The sequence below is a fragment of the Perissodus microlepis genome, chromosome 20 (assembly GCF_051167445.1).
Source record: "Perissodus microlepis isolate ML-2025 ecotype Zambia chromosome 20, ASM5116744v1, whole genome shotgun sequence".
Lineage (NCBI taxonomy): Eukaryota > Metazoa > Chordata > Actinopteri > Cichliformes > Cichlidae > Perissodus > Perissodus microlepis.
Window position 1 is genome coordinate 22,881,184 of NC_140480.1, and position 20,867 is coordinate 22,902,050.

The window sequence follows — 20,867 nt, forward strand, 5'->3', positions numbered from 1 at the left end:
TATAAGACAAAAACAGGGTTAGTATAATTCTAACTGAACTCTCTGTCATTTCTTTAAGTAGTCTTCAGGACTAGTTCTGCAACATTTTGTGTACCATGCAGGTTTTTCCACTTTGGAAAAACAACTGCCTGGAGGGACAATATATCTTTTGTCCAGTATAATGACCATTTTCCCGAAGCCTTCGTTACTCACTATGTTTAATGGACACACATTTTTGGCCAAAGGAACGTGACTGTGTTGAAGATTTCAGTGCATCTTTGTGAGGTGGATGGAAACATCGTCGTGCCGTACTGGCACACTTTCATGTTTGTCTGAGTTGATGCTGGACGATTCACGTTAGCAAACACTGCACTGTTTTACTTAGAGACAAGCTCTTCAGCTTCTGCTTTGCAGGACATTTGAGCTTTGGTGTATATTTGTCTTTTTTCCTAATTCTTAAGGAAATGACTTTCAGATATTGTACATCAGCTATAAATGTGTTTGGAAATCTTTGGAAATTTTATGCCAGTGGCATTTTTTGCAGATTTGGTGAGAGAAAAATTGCAACAAATGATGTGTTTTTGTAGCAGATTGTTAGTAACAAAGTGAAGAAACTTTTTTCCCTGTTTGCTAGGTTTTCTGTTATTTGTAGACACAACACTGGTTCATTCCAGTTGAGTTTTCTGCACTTTAATGATTCACAGGTCAGTGTTAAGTGGTTTAACAACTACAAAACATTCCTCTGAAAATATTCAGGTACAAAACAAAAGTGAAAACTGAAAAAAGGTGAAAAAGCAGCTAATGTCCAAAGAAAAACTTTGAAATACTCTGTCTGAAGAACTATTTTTATTTAAGCTCTGATTCTGTTTCTCCTCTTTGTGAGCTCAAAAGTGCTCTCTGTGTGCTTTACCTCCACATTTTCTGTCTCCCACTAAAAGTGATGGATGTTATTATTTCTGATTAGTAACAGGCAGTATTATATAACAGTATCTGACAGACTAGCTAAACTGGATCAAATTTAAAGAGAACTGTGTTGATTTACTAGATGTGGTGTAATCTAATGCTGCTGGATGCAGCTGTGATGGACAGGATAGCAGTCCCCACATGGAAGTCTGTTTTGGGGGCCCAGAGATGGGGAGATTATTCTTTAGAGTCTAGACAATCTTATGGGTGAAGGGAAGCCACAGAGAGAAAGACTTTGAGCAGCAGTGTTTTAGATCTTAAGCTTTTCTAACTCATGAGTGTGTGGATGGACGTTAGCATATGAAGGTGTTGGCTGTTCTTAAAGAAAGAGGCTTATTTTGTGGAGAAAATTAATACTTTCTACCATCTGATGGGATCTCTGCTTGGCTTGCTGCGATTAAGGTTTAATCCCTTATAAATTGGGAGGAAGAAACAGGTTGTCTGCTTCAGGGTTATATTTCAGCACCCCTACCAGTATCAATTCAAATGACTAAGTGGAACGTATTCACCACATTTCTGTACAAAGGTGGTATAGAAATATGACCCACAGTATTTATGGGTGTGGGGTAGCAGGAGCTTTATGTGTGGTTTACTGTTTGCCATTAAAGGCAAGTTAATTTAGTGAGGTTTAAATACAACTCTCCTCTGATTGTATTTAATGCCCACTCAAAATCTCTCATATGATTTAATGGCTTCCAGCTCCATATACATGCAATCTACATGGTTTGCTTGTTTTAATGGAACAGATGTTGTGGATGTAAGCATAGTCATGCAATTTGGGTCATTTCTTTCTCCGTCAAGGGAAATTATAATTATTTAACTGAAAATGAGAGCATGTTTTTTCAGAGTGGTTCTCGTCTTTGTGAGGAAAATCAGTAATGTGATACTTGTATAAAAGCAAACGTAGAGGTATGTCTTAAGCAAATAAAATCTTCATGTTTAGACAGTTCAGCTGAAGAGGACAACCAAGACCACACCTGGCAAGTCTTCTATGTCAGCTGCTATTAAATGCTCGTGAATGCTGTGGGTTAATGTCTAATGGGGAGAACCGTTGAAAAGACACTTCTTGTTGGGGCATGCCTTTAAAAAAGAAGAAGAAGAAACTTTCAGTTTAAACTCAACCTGATTATGTGAGAAACCGACCTCCTATGAACACCCCTGAGGTCCCGCCCGTTCAAAGTTCAGACGAGAGAAAGCGAAAGCATCTAGGCATTTTATTTTTATTTGTTGACATACGCAACATCACAATGATAGAAATACATCTTTGCTAACAGGAATACCACATCCTCCATATGAGCCAGAAAAATACTGCATGAAAGTAGCAAGAAACATGAAAAACTGATATGTCATGTTGAAAGGAAAATATGAATACAAATGTATCTGAATTTCAATTTCAATTTCTTTTTAAATAATCAACAATAAGTAAACTCCTTATAATACCTGTAATGACATAAAATTGGTATGAAAATATTTTAGAGAAAACTTTTTTAAAAAATGTATTTTTTATGTGCCACCCCAGAATTTGATCGCACCCCTGCTGTGTAACCAAGGGTGGAAATTATAGCATGGCCAAAGAGGTTCATTATGTAAATATGTGATTATGTAATGATGAATAATTATTACATGCAGTTAAAGTGACAAACTGGCAAATTTTGCAGGGTGTACCCTGCCTGCCTTCCATGACAGCTGGGATAAGCTCCAGAGATGGACTCCCACTCATATACTTCACAGTGGTTTGGTCCACTATAATTCCCTAATTCCTTACTTTGAAAGCTGTAAACAAAGAATGTGTAAGACACTGTTATTTACTTTTACTTCTAGGAGTAAAATGACACACATTTACTCTTGTAACCACACTATATTTTATTAGCTCTATTACAGGGTAGCTGTGTCTCCTAATGCGTTTTTGTGGAGGCAGGTGGTCTGTGCACGTTAAAATCGTTATCCCTCATCAAATTTTCAGCCAGTTTCCAACTGCTTTTGTTTGCTTTTTATATTTTTTTAAGTTTTATTTGTTATTTTTAATTTCCAACCTGCTTGTTTGGACTCCCTTGTGCCACCTGATTTCAAAAATTCTGGAAACACCCCTGGGTCCCCGTGTCTGGTAGGAAGGGAAGTAAATAATAGAGAAGGTGACAGACCCAATAAGAATATATTATATTGGCCACAAGTTATAATAAACATGTGAATTTAATCCCTTACTTACATCAGACAACACTCAATTCAGGCTATATAGTACTTGTGAGACGCAAAAAATACTTGCTGTACTTATATTCTAATCAGGCTGACACCCATTGCCTAATCGTCTATATTTGGTTGGTGCTTTAAAGTATGCAGGGTTAGGTTACTCATTAGATTAGATATAATCCAGGTAGTGTACAATAATGTGATAACAATGCAGAAATGTGTGTGCGCCACCTGTTCAGACCCTTACGTGTCTCCTGCTTGCTCAGTAATAATGTAATGGCATTAGGAACAATCCTCTGAGCTGCACAGGATATTTTAGGACTCAGATGTACTGTCCAGACAATATAGCGAAAGTGACAAATACACAGGTGATTGGGAATGAGACCTGCTCCTAAGCAGGATTAATGTCTGCAGTAAACTTGTCAACTTATGTCTGTGTTTGGTCTCAGTCACCGCAAAGCTGCAGCCTCAACAGCATGTCCAAACTAGAAAATGTTTTGTTTGTGCAAGAGAGAGAGACAATCAGGCGAGGGGTGGGTGAAGGAAAGGCACTGAGCCAGGGTGCAGCACGAGGAAACTGTATCAGCTTGGCTCAGGCTGGCTTCCTCCCCTCTACAAAAGCCCAGTTGGAGGGCAGTGAAGAGGAGCTGGAGGCTAGAGTTTCAAGCACCGAACTGACAGTCCGTACTGCACAGAGAAATGTCAGGTGTATCCTCACCTGTCCACGCAAATATGAATTTGTTTCCACTCCTCTTCCCGGCCACTTTATCGGCTAGGTTTAACGCATAACAGCCAATTTTCAGCTATAATCCAAGGAAAAACCCCAGAACCTGGATACTACAGCAAGCTGTGTGATGATGTCAGTGGCAGTGTCGTCATATTTCCACTGGGCATCGTCTAAACACGCTGCTTTGTAAAGGTAGACGGGGTGACACGGAGCTCAGGTTCAGCTGCGCGTCCTATTGCTATTGCGTAACAGGCGTGCCAAGCGGAAGGTTGGCAGGTAGGCAGTCGCGTTTATCCGCTTTTGAGAGAGGAAAAAATGAGAGGGAGGGAGCGATCTGTAGAGAGATGGAGCAGTCGGAGGGGGCGTACATCTCCTCAGTCGCTCGTGGCTAGAAAGCTGGCAACGATACAACGCTGCTGAAAGGCAACCTCTCTTTGTGCCCATAGAGGAGCGGTTTGAACCTCCACCTCCGGCGGTTGTTATCCTGCGTGCGAGGTAAACCCGGACGACACCTTTGCTTTCACTTCAGGATGTCCTAGTCCTGATAGCCCTGCCGCAGCGGACGCCATCGACTCGGAGCCTCGGAGACCCGCAGGTATGTTTGTTTGTTGCTTGTAACGGACAAACCCTCACGGTAACAGTTCTTGGTTGACTGCTATGCGGCTAGACGTCTTTGCGCAGTGATATGCGCGACGCTCTCTCTACCTGTGCCGCGATGTCAGCCGTTGGCTCGGGTTTACAGGCGAGCATACGCTGCACGTTAATCTTTGCCCTCTCCCTGTACCTGGTTTCCTCTGCGGTACTGAACTTTATGTGCGAAGTTAGAGGGAGTACTGCCTTATCACCCCCATCTCACATCGTGTAAGAAAAAGCGGCAGTTTGGGTGAATTTTGCCAATTAAAGCCATTCGCGACCGCGTGTCCCCGCAGTCAGGACGGTAACGTGACGTCGTTACTACTGCTCATCATAACTAACAACATGAAATATATACAGCTGGTCTTAAATCACCCCTATCCAGTAATAATAATAATAATAATTGGGACATAATTCATTTAAAATCACTCAAACGTATAAGGAAATTGTTTAGGCTCAATAGGCAGTAAGCATACAAAAAGGCTGTTTTCTTTGGTGACACAGCAACAAGTGGAGTGGGCCCTGTTATCTCTTTATTTGTCCCTTGCTGCCAGGTGCTCGACATGTGTTTTTAAGTGTGTTTACACAGGATAGCAGGCTCGTCCAACAAAGCCATATGCGCAAAAGCGCTGCGGCCCTAGTTTAGATGGTCTGGATTCACACCCATGCCTCATCGGGATTTAAGTGGAAGGTGAGGAGGAAGAAGTGGAGTGCGTCTCTCAATGAGCTGCTCCAGAGTGCTGGTGAATGTAGTCGAGCAGAAAGAAATGCAACAGAACTAATTTTCAAAAAGGAACCAACACACTCTCGTCTGTTGACAAGGAGGGGAAAAAAGGCCTATCCTTTTCCAAAGAAGCTCCATAAAGACTTTTGCTTGGGACAATAAAGCCCATAAAAGGTGCGCTATAACTACAAGTAGTCACTCATATTCGACCAGAGAACTTTAAACAAGCAGGACAGTTAAAACATCCCATAATTATACAGCCCTGAACTGTCAGCCTTTTAGAAAATAAGGCATAGCTTAAGATATTAGTGAAGCATTCATCCCAGAAGATGATCTGCCCACATCTCTTATTTGGGTCTTTATTATCTGTGGGAAGATAAAAGATGCAATAAATGCTTTGTAACTATAAATCAAAGATATCCATGCAGATGATAGCTGCTTACATTATTTTGCACACAACCTGCTTGCAAAACTCAGTAATTTGCCACACAACACAGTTTTATTGCATGCATGTAACAATGTGAGTGTCTGGGGTTTAAGTAAAGCTGCGGTTCAGTAAAAGGCCAACAGTTTATGACTTGCGATGCCTGCAGTTAATTTTCCTGAAAGTGTTTTGCGGCTTGACACGCTTTGGCAGTGATCTTAGTCTGTCATCAGACTCGCTATCTTTCAGGGCGTGTTTAGTGTTTAACGTGTGAGTGCTAATTTGAAATTAAGGTTCCTCCCAAGTTGTGAATATTTGTCCAATCTGGTTGACTTTTTCTCCATTGTCACCTCTCAAATGTTAATATTGCCAATCTGTGTTTTATTTTTGTCTATCTAGATGTGTCTCTTTGTATGTGTGGAGTGCGGTTTGGGGCCTTAGCCTTTATGCCTGACCTTCAGCCTTTGATCTGTGGCTCGTGTGAAGGCGGAACATGACTCAAAGATGTTGTGGGGCTCAGCAATTTTAAGTGGGACATCCGCTTCAACTGGGGATCAAAGACATAGGCGATTGGTTCAGGACCCTCTCCTCCTCATATAGCATGTCTATGGTGTGTGGTCGGTTACTCTGCTGTAGTTTAGACCCCCCCTCTCCCCGAGAGAGACATCTTTAACAGGCTGTGGTTTGCATCAAGAGATAAATGGATGGTGTTAGTCTATAATGTATGTAAAGAGTTTGGTCATGGCTTTAAATGTATCAAAATAGTTTAAAAAGATCAGTTTAGAGACTTTTTAATAAATACATTTTATGTGGTGGCAAGTTGAGAGTTGTTTGTAATCCATATGTTGTTTCAAGGTGAGGAATTTTTTAACGGTCAAACCAGCGACCTCCCCCACTTGTTGCATACCAACGTAACCACACTTACTCCCTCTTTCATTTCCCCCCTCTCACTTTTTCACTCTCTGTCTCACATACACACTAATTCACACACACTGCTTCACAGTCCTACTTCTCCACCCACCAATATGCAGTACAAACAAGTTATACATCTGTAGAGTATGCTGATGTGTGAGCAGTTACACAGTGACACACCAGTCTTTGGTTGCTCATTCAGCCTCTTTCTTTCTTTCTTTCTACAAGTTACATTTTTTTTTTAAAGTTTTCTTCCCATGAGATTTTCATTGGGAGTGGCCAGTTACCAAGAAAATCTGAGATGGTTTGGGTATATGCAGAGGAGGGATAGTGGATATATTGGATAATGGATGTTTAGTACTTTGCTACCAGACAGGGGGAAAAGAGAAAGACCTCAGAGGAGGTTCATGGAGGTAGTGAAGGAGGACATGCAGAGGACTGATGTGACAGCAGAGGATGCTGAGGATAGGGTAAGATGGAGGGAGATGATTCAACCCCTGAAGGGAGCAGCTGAAAGAAGAAGAAGAGGGTTTTTCCAGAACGAACCATAACAAAAATGTTCATTCTTGGCTGAGTTCTTCTCTGAGGATGAATGCTTCACTGATAAGTAAGCCTTCTTCACAAGATGCTCACATCAACACTGAATGTTACAGGTCAACTAAGATATCAGAGATCTTTGTCTATAGTTGAGAGGCCTACTTATACCGACATAGATGTAGCACAAGTGATCGTATCTTCACATATAAACGGATTGAGACTATGTTTGATTTTAAGCCATACGAATGGCAGTGGCAGTAAGCTCATTACATTTTTTTTCCACTAGCGCCACAGGGAGGTTGTATCTGAAATATCTTGCCAACTAATGGATGGCTTGTCATTAAATTTGACTTATTTTCCCTTTTAGACTTATTTGCGACAACTCTTGTAGACACCCCTAAGTTTCTATGACACCAATAGGCAACCCTGTAGTTATATACAAAACATCAGCTTTATAATTACACCAGCTTCAGCTTTTCAGCTTTACAAATACTAGCATTGTAGCTAGAACATTGTGAGCGTGTTTGTATGCTAACAATTGAATTCAGTAGGAAAAATTAAGCGACTGTTTAAGTGCCTTAAAGGTACATTCTGTCTGAAGGTCACTAGATGAGGATAGTCTGGTCCCAAGAAAGACTTCTAAAATGGCTTTCTAGTGCTTTGCTGCATTTATGGGTTCAGTCAACGGATTTGTGATATACTGGACAAAAAGTCTTGGTCATGCTGTGTTTCAAAATTAAGGATGATCTGTGGTATTAAACCACGTACTCATTGGTTAAAAAGTTGTCAATGAAAAGTGTTAGCCAGTAAGCGTATGTTTTTAGAGTCAGACTTGGCCATCTCTGTCACATCCAAAATGATCCTCTCGAGCCTTCTTTATAGTATCAATGAAAAAATATTTTAAAAAACAACAACTTTGTACAGAAAAAATACCTATTATAGTTTTTGTCCTTTAAGTTCTGTTTGCAAACCACATTAGAACATTTTTATTTTTAGATTTAGACAGTTCTGGTATGATAAGCACAAATAGAGCCAAAGAGTATTACTTTATGGGTTCAGAGATGACCCAACAAACAGCCTGGTTGCTTGAAGGTATCAGTTACTGAGAACAAAAACATTTTTTTTTCTATACAAATCTTTTCAGAAGAACACAAATTTTTAAGTACGAGCCAGCATGAAAGACTATCACCTAAAACAATCTACTCTAAATAAATAAAAAATGTGATTTGATTTGGAAAAATTCAAGTAAACACAAGTGCAAATCAGACCTTGGTGTTTGAGTGCTCACTTTCAGCACTGGACAGTTATCTATACTCTGTCCCGATGAACACGTTGCATTAAGAAGTATTGAAGTGTGATACCTGACAAGTGCACATTAGACTGAAAGACACAAATCCTTCTGTTCACAGACTTACACTGAAATGTCCACTCAAATCAGTGGGAATGTTGCTCTGCCAGACTGTCTTCAATCTGGCAGCAAGTGAGAGAGAACATAACCAAGAAAGAGGGGGGTTCTCCAAAGACTTTAATGCTCAAAGCCCCCGCCCGGTTCCCTACACAAACTTTAAGCAGTAGCTTGCATTGTAATACATTACTGTAGACATGACATCACAATTGCAATGGTTAGTAACTGATTAGTAACAGCTGTTGTAGTACTGAATCATATGATTGTATAACCAGCAGGTCTATAGTGTGGGCAAGGAGTTTACAGTAATCTTCAGATTGTTGCATGCTGCTGTACTATTGGATATATAATCCATGGGCATTTCCTGCTCTGGACAAAGCACACATTGTGCAGGAAAGCGTGACGACATCTACACACCATGCTCAACACAGTGCAGATGAAATACAGAGTGATGTGTTCTGTCTGTGGCCCCCGGGGGCTGAACACGATAAAAATACTCAGACCATGCACACGTCTGCCTTCCCTCCATGGACAGTCACAGAGAGATGCACTGTCTTATTTGTGTATGTGTGTGGACTGTGTGTTAAAAATGGGCTAAGAGGATGCAGATTTCACACTAGCCCGGAATCGATGATCGCACTGATCTAGGCTTTGTGGAGTATGTGCTTGTTCGTAGGCTTCGAGGAGGTGTCTTTCTGCTTAAATTTACTCCACTCGTATTAGTTCAGTGGAAATTCCTAGTCACGCTGCTCAAATCCAGTGAAGGAGAACATTTTTGGAGAGCCGCTTCAGTGTGTGTTACTGTGTTCTTTTGGATGATGTGTGGAGATGAGATTAATGCTGACAGCGTTTCAAATACAGCAGCAGAATGTTACTCCCTCGCCACTAAAGCCAAATGCCATTTGAGACTCATTATTCTGTTCTGCTTCCCCTCATACACACAGACTGACACATGTTGGTTTGCTTTTAGATCAAGATAATGGTATGTTTACTAAACGATATGTGGTAATAGTCAGGTTGTTCATGTTCTTGTGCCAGAGATTGCACACCTGCCAGTTAACCTCAGAAGAAAGGTGAAGTAGGATCAGTTTCTCCACGTGGCTTCCTGGATAAATGGCCGTGTCAGCTCTCCATAACAAACCCGTTAATCCTGAAACATAGTTTCTGTGTGACTCTCTTTTTTCTCAGATATTTATATCCTTACTATCGGCATTCACTCAATCTTAGTCTAAATTTTACAGCTCTCACTGCTTTTCTCAGTCTTAATCTTGTCCCGGACCCCTTTAACTGAGGCATGTCCAAAGTCCGGTCCGGGGGCCAATTGCGGCCCTAGGTCAGATCTTTTATGGCCCCTCGATCCTGCCTTAAAATCTATTATTTATGGCCCACCACCACAAACAGAATTAACAAAGTGTAATTTCTCTTTTCAGACCATGTGTTTTGTCTAAGTCTCGTTTAAAATTGACCTGAGATACTGATATTCAGCGGCTTCACTGAAGTTACAGGTATTCCCGACAGCTTGATCTTTATGTTATTTTCTCTCCATATGTGAATGAAAAGTACATTTATTTTGTTAAGGCTTAAACTCACCTGATCACCGTAATGATAGCTCTTGTGTTATTGAAAATAAATTGTATTTATGCTTCCAAAAAGGCAAGAAGAATTGTTGGCCCCTGGGTGATTTTCCATTAATAAATATGGCACTCTTGGAAAAAATTTTGGACACCCCTGCTTTAACTTATCACGCCAGGCTTCCATCTCCGTCTCACCTCCTGGCCAAACTCTTTTTGAACCACTTTCCTATCTCTACATTATTACATCTACCATCTTTTTTTCCCCTACTCATCGCTCTATTGTTAGGACTCTCTCAGTAACCCCTTTGCTAAACCAGCTCTAGTTAAATAAGGGATAAAAAGAGAGAAAAGAAAAGGGGGAGGGAAATTAGAGTTAGCCAAAATCTGACAAGACAGAGCAGAAGAGGTGGGTGAGACTGGAAAGAAAATAAACAGACTACTGTGAGTGGGTGGAGATTGAGATCTATAAGCACTTATGTTACCATACTCATTGACAGTTTTTTCCCTTCAGAAGCTCCTGTGTGAGAAATTGTGTTTTGCAAAAGACCAGTATACGTTTCCTCACATATCAACAGTGTGTTCTCTCACCCATGGTGCGGACTCTCACATACTTATACACATTTTCCGTACACTCACACAGATTACTCACACACTGCATATGTTCATGAACACAAAATGAACGTCAGCCGTGGTGTGGAGCTGCAGTAATTCCTCTGAGACCTAAACATTGTGGCTGTGAATGGACCCTAGGTGATTCATCAGCAGCAGAATGAATTCCCCCATAGGCACCGATGTCTATTTTCTGTATTTTCCTTCCTAACGTTTCAGCAGTAGTGTCCTGACTCTCATCCCTGAGGTTGTCTCCTGTTGTGAGTCATAGGTAGAAACTGGTGTGAAGGGAGATTTATATAAGTAAGAGAGAAAGAAAAGGGGTGTTTTTTTTGGATAAGAGCAGCTTGTTTAGGGGACGTGCCTGCCAGCTGTTTGGCAAGATGACTCGTAGGATTGTGTAATCCTCAAGGGCCTGGGGGTTTCTACGTGTCACTGGGCTCCCTGAGCTTCACCACACTCGGTGTTACAGCTGTCAGCTTCTGGCATCCACGGCTTAAACATAACAGCAAATAAAGAAAGCAGAGTCCTGATGCTTGGACCGAAGATTTTTAAGGAGAAAGGAACTGATACTCTCCCCAAAGAAGTATCAGTTTTATGGAACAGCTAGTGAGGACAAAAGTTAACAAGTCCATCTGCCACGCAGTAAAACCATCTGTGACTTGATTTTCTTTTCTGGCTCGATCGTTTTAATGTGACTTGTTATATAACTTACAAGCTGAACTTATGCTTTTATGTGTCCCATGTCCTCTGTAACCATACACCTAACCACACCCTGTGTGTCTGCTGTTGTCATGCTCCTAAAACTCAGTGGGAGTTTCACTGACCTACCTTCTGAATCAGTACAACAAAGGCTACAGTACATAATCTTTAAATCAGATATGACCAAAAATTCTTGCTTCACAATTCCTGTTATGGCGCGCTTCAGACCACTGCTGGTAAATCAGTAAGAATACTGGAATCACCACTCAGAAGTTAAACCTTTTAGATTGATCTGATGCAATATAAGTAGGTTTTGAAACACGTTTCCCACACCTGCGTGGTGTGTCTACATATTCGCAGTGCTTCGTATATCTGTGCTTGCGTAATGTGTTCACGAAATTAACACAATTCCTGTTTTTCTCAGCAGAAACGCAGTGAAAGGATGGTGTGACAAACAGACTTCCAGAGGAACCAGTCACTGCTCAGCACTCAGAGGGAGACCATGGCTCCCATGTCCCTCATGCTCCTGGTCTTGCTCACCTCCATCATCGATTTTGCCGATGCTCAGACCGTCATCGGCTACTCCTCCTCCTTCTCTTTTCTGGACCTGCCTAGCGATTCTTCACCTCCACCAACCAAGCAGACTCCTATTTTCTGGCCATCTTTGCCTCCCAGGGGACGCAGTGATGTGCCCATCAGAGTTACAGGACAGGACAGGTTAACAACTACAAATACAGTGGAGCAGAGGGAAAGACTCCATCCATCGGTGACACAGTTCAACCGCCCTCTTCAGTCTGCCCTTCCCACACAGAACCTTAGCAGTGAACTAATTGTAACCCAACCAACTGCCTCTAGGCCCAGAACTGACACAGCCAGTTTAGCATTCAGCAGGGCTTTCAGAAAGGGAGTTGCCACTACAAAAAGCTCAACTCCACCTCCACTTGCGTTGGACTCTGCCGAAGTGGCTGAGCCTGCAGGTGATAAGACAGTGACAGGAGCGAATCCAAAGGAGGAAGCAATTAAAGAGAAGCAGGGTGTTGATTCACAAGGGTTGGGATCAGGTATTGCTCCAACAGTAATGTTTGTGAAGGAGGAATCACCCGATCCTCTGTCAACAGTTGATGATGAAATGGCACAGTATCGACCACAGGCACAGACCGCGGTCTCTAAAGTTTCTGATGTAAAAACTCCACCACTGGACAGTCAGACCGTGAAGCCTCACCTGTTTGTGTTGACAACCACCAGCACAACCAGCACCACTTCTACAACAGTAGCGAGTGAGAAAGTGATGACCCCACTGTCCTCTGTGGTAACGCAGCAGACACTTAAGACTGTGCAATTAAAAGGTGAGAAATCAAAAATGCTAGGTTGTTATATGAGAATCATAATCATGATTTAGATTTAGATTTAGATTTAGATGAGTTAGTGTTAAGATTGGGATCATTTACTGAATCAGTTTATCTCAGTTATCTTGTTTTTAACAATTGTTTGAAGCCTTAAATGTAACTGATTTTAAGTTCAGGTAAGGGGTTAATGCTCGATGTGTTTCCTTTCCTGAAAAATTCTAGGTGAACTGGGACCAAACACTCCTTCCACTGACAGAGTTACTCCAAAGCAGGACTCTGATGCTGCGATGTTACCCCAACCAACATCTACCGTGACTGGCTCTATTGCTAAACAGCTCCAGCCTGGAGCACAGCCGGTTACTACCCAAAGCAAGAAGAGTTTGCATTCAAACACCACAAAACTACAAGTGACAAATACTTCTACACCCAGTGTGCTTCTGTCTGCCAAATCAACAACTCAGCTCAGCAAAACAGTACAGCAAGGAAGACATGCTGCAAGCACAACAGTGCAGTCACTGAAGATAGGTAAGAAACAAGAGCCTTGTGTTCTCTGTTTCCTGTGTCCTCTGGTAATTCAAAATGGAATTATTTGTGCAGCTGGGACTTTTTTACTGGAAGAATTAAAAAAAAAAAGTCTTCAAAGGAGGGGAAAAGTAGACACACGTTTCCATGGAAAGTGGGGTTGTAATGTGTGGGTAGACACAGCAAGGGAGGTGAGAGAGCAAGCTTAAGAGGGGGTGGGCAGAGTTGCAGCCAGGCAAAGAGATAAGAGGAAAAAAAGGGGGGGGGGGGGGGCGAAGGGCCTAAAAAAGAGACTATTGGGAATACCGATGAGAGAGTAGACGGTGTGGGTGAAAGCAGAAGAAAGGTACTGGCATAGGAAATGCAGGGAGTGGAGATGGCAATGAAAACCAGATGCAGAGAGGAAAGGGGATGAAGGGAGAGGAGATGAGGAAAAGTAAATGGAAAAGGAAAAGCTTGACACGTGGGACACATGACCCAGTCTCTTAGATACCATAAGAATAACATCATTATGACTTTTAAACAGCAGGACTCTCCTTCAGAGCACCTTTAAAGGAAGCGCACTCAGGTTTTTGTTCTATAAGCATGAGCCAACTCTTTTTCTATTCAACATTAGCTTACGTTGGTTCAGCCAAAGCCATTTGGCCGCTCCTTAACCGTGACATAATGGGCAAGGGTCCGAGGTCTGTTTTGCTCTTTCATACTCAGTCATGACAGCGGTAGCTGCTGCTGCACTCATAATAAAAAGCAGAACACTGGCTAGTTCTATCATATGAACCTCAGTTCGTGCACGTACATTAGACCTGCAGAGATAACCTGATGAGCACAAACAATGATGCACTCAGACTCAAAACCCATCCGTATATCAAACAGTAACGTTAACTACCATAATGAACATGCTTACAGTTATGTACACACACACACACACTGGGAAGCTCCTCGAAGGAAAGTGGCTAGTTAGGCAACAGCACAAGTGCGTAAATGAAAACTTCACCATAACTGTGTTTCTAGTGATTATCGAAACTCCATCAAACTCCGTCTCTCAGGTGGAGAAAGGGAAGACTGAAGTGAGAATCCTTCTCCCATTTACTTGCAAAAAGGATTAAAAGTAAAACAGATTTTAAGACTTTTTTAGTTTACTGGAGAAAACTGATCTGAAATTATGATGAAAATGTTGTGTTCACTGTTTTGCAGCCACTCCTTTTCCCATAGTTGTGTTTGGAAATATTCCTTTTTTTCACATGTGAGTCATGTCATGATAAATTTAGGCAGATTTGTCATACCAAAGCATTAATTTTAAGTACGCTGTATATATTATCAAGTAGTTCCTGAAGTGCTTACTGAAACAGGAACTACCACAAAGATGATTTGTGTTCTTTGTGTCTACATACCTGACTGGGGACTGATTTTGTCAGCACAGTAGATTTTCAGTAGTGCAAGATGCAAAAAAAACTTCATAAGTGTGTGCTTGAAATTAAAAAAACAAAACAAAACTCCTTGCCATAGATTCTTTTTAATTTCTAACCTATCTGTATCTTCCTTATACGAGGTATCTTTATCCGGTGTTCAAACATAAAATATTCCCAAAGGTGGGTGTGGTCCGAGAACTCACAGACTTCTTGGCCTGCGTTATCCAATCACATGGTGGTCTCCAGTTATTTTTCACCTCATTTCAACATGTGGACATATGAAGCCGTGTTGGCAGTGCATATGTGAAAGAGGAAAAAAAAACCTCAAGGGCAGGGGTAGGTTTAAATGTATCCAGCTGTGTAATGTGATCACAACATCTGGAATGTGTCTGGATCTTGCTCCTGTTAGAAAAAAAAACTAGAGGAAAGTAAAACATAGCTTTTGTATAAATAAAGAAGTGTGCCTGTGATCTGTATGCAATGCTCAAGTATGCGAAGCATTTTTGTGTGTGTGGTGTCTGCGTGCGTGATAAAATGAGGCAGCGAGGGAGAGGAGTGAGTCATTATTTAGTGTGGCAGTTTTATGGTTGTCTTCTACAGGGTGAGGGCGAGCTTAAAGTCTTCCAAGCAGTTGATGGTTTGAGTGTTTTACCGCTGATTGTATCGTTCCACCATCCATCAGATTTAAATGTGTGTGAAACAACTCCACATATTGTGTATGTTTGCTGTCTTTCTTAAATTATTTCTAAATTGTTACACATGGTAGTATTGTTATTGTGATATATGTACTCAAGTGGCTTCCAAAGACCTTGGCGATGAATGAACCTTTGGTTATAATGTTGTTGTGTGTTTCAGAGTCATTCCAGGAGGAAAAGGTGGAGTGCCTTGAACAAACAGAGAGTGTGTGAACATGACAATATTAAAGAGAGAAAGAGAAACACAGACAGAGATGTTATATTGCCAAGATGTCTTGTCTCATTAGGTCATTTTGCATTGTATAATACTTTAAATGTGAACAGCAGTTTCCCTGGATCATACATGTATTGTGACACATCACTGAGTTGCATAACACAGATGTCCTTGTTAATTACATAATCTAATCCAATTAAGTCAGACAATTGCTTCCCGGTTATTCAGAGGAGCTCTTTTGTTAGTCAGATACATTTATAATATAAACAAGAGGATCGGCTTGCAGTGCTGTTCGCATAGAATATTAGGGTTTTTGGGTGATTGACATTTCATCTTTAAAACTGGTTTTAGAAGAGGTGCCTTGTCTTTTTTTTGTCCATATTTATGTGCATTTTTAGGAAGCGATATGCAGTCTCTAGACTTCTGTTTTTATACATGAACACTTTGTTATTTCCATACTTAGAAACAGTTATACATCTGATGGTAGTGAAAAGAGAGATGAGAGTGACAAGAAAACTGATGCTAATGCAACGGTGCACAGGCGATGTTGCTCCTCACCTTCTGGTGACCCTGAATTGGATAAGCGGCTGAGGAAGTGATTTCAGAGATTTTGAAGAGAGAAACGTGGCACTCAAAAGATCCTGATTTTAGGAGATCTCCACAACAGCCAAGATTTGAATAGAGGCAGAACATCCAGGACTTTTTTATTATATTGGATGGTGATTCTAAACAAGCAGTTTTTATGATCTGGAGCCTGGAAAATAAAGTTGATTTGATTTCACAGTTTGGCTTATTTGAGTAGATAGACCTTGGACAATGCACCTCTGCAGAGCTGATTAGGTTACTCTGCACAACTGAAAGGTCTCAGCTGTCTAGCTCATGACTGTGATGGTGAACTAAACCCCTCTAGTGGTTGTCAAAGGTTCTGCATCTGTATTAATATCACTTCAGAACAATATAGCATATTTTGTGCATTTCAGCATTTGAAAATCAAAACTCTGTTCTTCTTTTTTTTCTAGGGGTCTCTTCCATTCTTACAGCGAGTGTTGTACCAGTCATCCAAACACGGTTTCGTCCCACATATCAGAATAGTATTATTCAGAAGAACCACTCTCGTCAGCTATGGAGGAACCCTCACTCAGCTCCTTATTCTACTTCTGATCCAGCCCCCTCTCCCAGTGCCAATTCCTCACCTAATGCCACACTTCTTTACTGGGGTGATCTAAGTCGGACACTTGCTTTCGCCTGGGAACTTCACGTCTACGGATCTGCAAGCCTCTTCCTCTTGCTGTTTGCTGGAGCTGCTCTTGGCCTCACACTGTCCCCTGGCGCAAACTGTCCTCATCGTGGTGCTCTTGCACTGGCCAATGCTCTGCTGTTTCTGGCTGGAGGCCTCAGAGCAGCTCTATTTCTCATTGATCCCTATGGCACACGGAAATTCCTCCCTCGCCCTGCAGTTACAGCCATCTACAACCTGCCTCTGCACCTCCTGGTATGGACACATGCTGCCCTGGCGCTGCTGGCACTGAGGGTGGCAGGAATAAGTGCGTTACCGCCAACCATGGAGCGGCCTCCTCTGGTGGCTGTGCTGACTGTGTTGCAGTGTACCCTGCTGCTGGCAGCTGATCTGCTCTCCCCAGCCCTCTCTCCTGTGGTGCCTGTCACCCTACAAGTCCTGTCTCTGTGTTGGGGTCTGGGTCTCTGCCTGGGCTTTCTTTGCTATGTCTTCCCACGTATACGCTGCCCTGCTGTTCCTCAACCCGGAGTTTCCGAAGAGGTACGGAGAAAGGCCTGGACAGGGAGCAGGAGAATAGGAGTGATTCTGGGAAGAGTGCTGGCAGTGTGTGCAGTTCTTGGGGCTTTGTGTTTTGGGTTGCATGCCCATGCTATCTTGTGGCTTTATGGACTGTTAGGTGACTGGACACGCTTCAACTGGGGATGGTGGCTAGTGCATTTCTGGGCCCGACTCCTGGAACTAGCCTGGGGGTTCTCCCTGCTCCTCCTGAGCTCGTGGGTGTTCTGGAGGCCTCAGAGTTGCCATGGAAGGGAAGAAGGTGGCCAGGATGGAAGAGCAGCAGGAGACCTGTCATCCCCTAGTGATTCTGCAGGCTCCCCTCAAACACACACCTGCTGGTCCAAGATAGTCCAGAGCCTGAAGGGTAAGCCCTGCAGGAAGTCTGACAGTAATGGCGTAGGGGGAGGAGGTGGAGGAGTAGGAGAAGTGCCTAACAACTGGGCTGGCCAGGAGCGTCCTGGGGCTGATATCAGCAAGAGTCTGATTAGAAATCAGAACCACGAGCAGGCCGTTTCACAGCCACTTGTCAAAGACAGCAACCGGGGACGGAACCATAGGGGCCACTCTGCAGAGCGAGGCACATCTGACGGCTCTACTGGCTCCCTCCTAAGACTGCAGACGTTTGGCCAGCCTCCACAGCGTTCGGTGAGCGGTAGCCTGGATCAGGATAGGGATACTTCCCTGTCTTTCTATGAGTTTGACCTGCGGCCGCCCTCCCCCATCGACCTGACCCGCAGCATCGATGAGGCTCTGCACAGAGAACACCTGCTTGAAGGAGGGAGCCTGTTTCATCCTTTGAACCAGACCTTACAGTCCCCTTCCCCAGGCTCAGGGGTCAGTCAGGGGCCCTGGCTCCGCAGGAACAGTGATCCTCAGTTGCTCTCAGAGAGTAGCGAGGCTCCAACAGAGTCTTCCATGCCACTGGGGGGAAGCATTCTCAGTAGTGTACCCAGTAGGCAGGTGACTGCTCCCCCAACGCCATCCCACCAGGGTCACAGATGGGCTGGAAATGGGACAACAAGTGTCCCTTCATCAGTGTCCTGTCCTGTGTCACTCCGTCCCTCCAGAACCTCAACGGGGCATTTGGGAGACGATGGAGTGGACGACACGCGACCGTTTATCACCCCAGACTCTGAAAGTGTGCGAGGGAGAGCTGCGAGGCCAGTGGGGTCACGCAGTTACCTGGAAGTCAGTCGACATGACGATTCTGCCAGTGTCAGCAGCGAGATTATTGACCTATGAGCCTAACCTTGGACATGAGGACCAAATGACTGCACATCTAACGCATTTATTTAACAGTCACTAATCCTAACCAGGGATGCTGCAAATATTGGGATAATAGTATTATTAAACTGTGTAATAATACTTTTTGTCAAAAGAGTTAAAATATGAAAACAAGGATCTGGGTGACAAACTTAAAAGGTGTCACCTAGCTGCCTTTTGTCTTTGTTGATCAGATTAGCTGTTGATTAGCATAATTTATAGACAAACAGCACGCTCACTTTCCCATCTGTCTATCTTTTTCTTGTCTGTTTAACACTGGTATGACTTCAAGTACACTGAGAGCACACTTACATACAATTCCTGAGAATGGCTCTTTAGCAAGTCCGTGCTTGTGACTGGCTTCAGATTTGTGAAGCTGATAAATTTAATCTTTCAAGAAAGTAAGTAGATTTAGATATTCAAGTTCTTGCTTGGAAACATTACTTTAACACCGTTAAGTTTAAAGGGTAAAAGACAAATGATGCTCTAAGTGTCTTTGTGTCCTGTTCAAATGGTTTCTGCAAAAAGAAAAATACATGACTGCATATGATTGCTCATCAGTTTAATTCCTTTACTAGAGTTTATTTGCTGTCTTTCATATTTCAGTTTGCTTCGTGATGTAAAGTTGTGCCATACGTAATCAAAGTTGGTTTCTGTGCTATTATTAATGGTTTTATAAACCCATTATTTGGGTTAATGGTCTCTAGCATCTTAGCATTGTGACTCAGCTGCAGATTACTACATCTAAGCTCTTAACTTGCTGCTGCCATCATTGTACTTGTCCAGTTTGCCTTGTATTTTAAAACCGGTTACATAAAGAGGCAGGCGATAAACAACAGCCAGAGACACAGCTGCGGAGCAGACACCTGCTAACATGTGTTCCTGAGGTTTTTAGCTGTTGATGAAATTGACAGACTTTAAATACGGAACTCAACTATGATGCATTTTGTTGAAGGACAGAGCTTTGCAATCAATAACCATGCTTAACGTAAGCCTCTGAATAAAAAGCTGCATTCAGTTCAATATGTTTGGTATCTAATTACATTCATTCATAGCTTTGCAGGGCTGCAGCACACAAGACCGGCTTAGCATGAACCTCAGAACTCCTATAGTTAGGCCTGACTCAATAACGGAGCACTTAACCCCAAGCCTGAGCACTAGACTGAAGTATTTTATTACTAAAAAGGAAAATATCTTTGAAATCTATGATGTATAAGCAACAATGTAAATAGTTATTTTTGATGTTTCATGAATAAAGGTGTATTTGAAACAGTTATAGTTGTTACTGTGAAAGACAATCTAAGTGATATTGCTTATGCGTCTGAGCTGTGCAGACAGTTTTGCTATTTCGACGTCAGATTGTGGCCTGTTTAGTACATGCAGAGCTGTGACAGCTGATGCTTGACTGCAGATGTTATGTTAAGGACTTTTTGGGCTATGCTCAGAATTGAAAAAAGATGGAGGTTTAGCGAAGTGTACAGTTGACGGTCAGGATCGGTTTGATTTTTTTTTATTTCAGCTTTTCCTGTCGTTAACGGTGACAAAATTATTGGGGGAAAAACAAACAAACAAAACAAAAACAACATTTTGGTGAAACCATATTTAGTCCATTAATTCATTTGAACTGTTTCTGATCCCAAAAGATAGCCCAGTGGTTCCCTCTGAAACTTGAACGGTTTTGCTCCAACTTGAGATATACTTTATTATAAATGAAACTTACAGATTTATCATTGTGATTCAGTCTTTGAATGTTGTTTTGAATATGTGAGGATAAAGTGACATTTTGTTTTACATTATTTGGGAAGAAACATAGTTACTCATGCCTCTGTTCCTGATTAGAGCCAGTCCCTTACTTGTTTTCCGGTTACCTCAGGGTGACTTGCAGCACCTCCCAGTGATGTGAGATGCTTGACTTATATAGTATTTACAGTACAATGGCCTTTTGTTGCTGTCTACATTCCAGTGAACCTGTATAATTTTACCGTATCAGCTCTCGCCATTACCGCCATTACCTATTTTACTTCATGGCAGCCGTGGTTCCTCCAGCAACTGTAGTGTTGTCCTACAGAGCAGTAAGTCCTGTAGAAAATGTGCCCCTTTTGGTCTTTAGCCATTTTGCAGAAGTGCAGTGTTAGCGTCATCTGTTTACTTTGCTTACTGAACTTTTGTTCTTGTATTTCTTGCTGCATTTTTTGTTTGAATTTAAATAAAAATGATAAAACTCAAACCAACCTTTGTTATCATGTT

General features: G+C 42.2%; 1 protein-coding gene across 2 annotated transcripts; it reads left to right on the top strand.

Annotated features, from left to right (window-relative positions):
- The first annotated feature begins 3,525 nt into the window (after positions 1-3,525).
- On the top strand, positions 3,526-20,851 carry LOC146364530 (uncharacterized). 2 transcript variants are annotated; one of them, XM_084915907.1, is made up of 4 exons: positions 3,526-4,451; positions 11,801-12,722; positions 12,945-13,247; positions 16,582-20,851. In XM_084915907.1, exons 2-4 carry the CDS (start codon positions 11,879-11,881, stop codon positions 18,597-18,599), a joined length of 3,165 nt encoding a protein of 1,054 aa, XP_084772033.1. In that variant the 5' UTR covers positions 3,526-4,451; positions 11,801-11,878; the 3' UTR covers positions 18,600-20,851. The 2 variants fall into 2 exon arrangements, with proteins under 2 accessions (XP_084772033.1, XP_084772032.1); XM_084915906.1 differs by having other exon boundaries at positions 11,804-12,722.
- Positions 20,852-20,867: the final 16 nt, after the last annotated feature.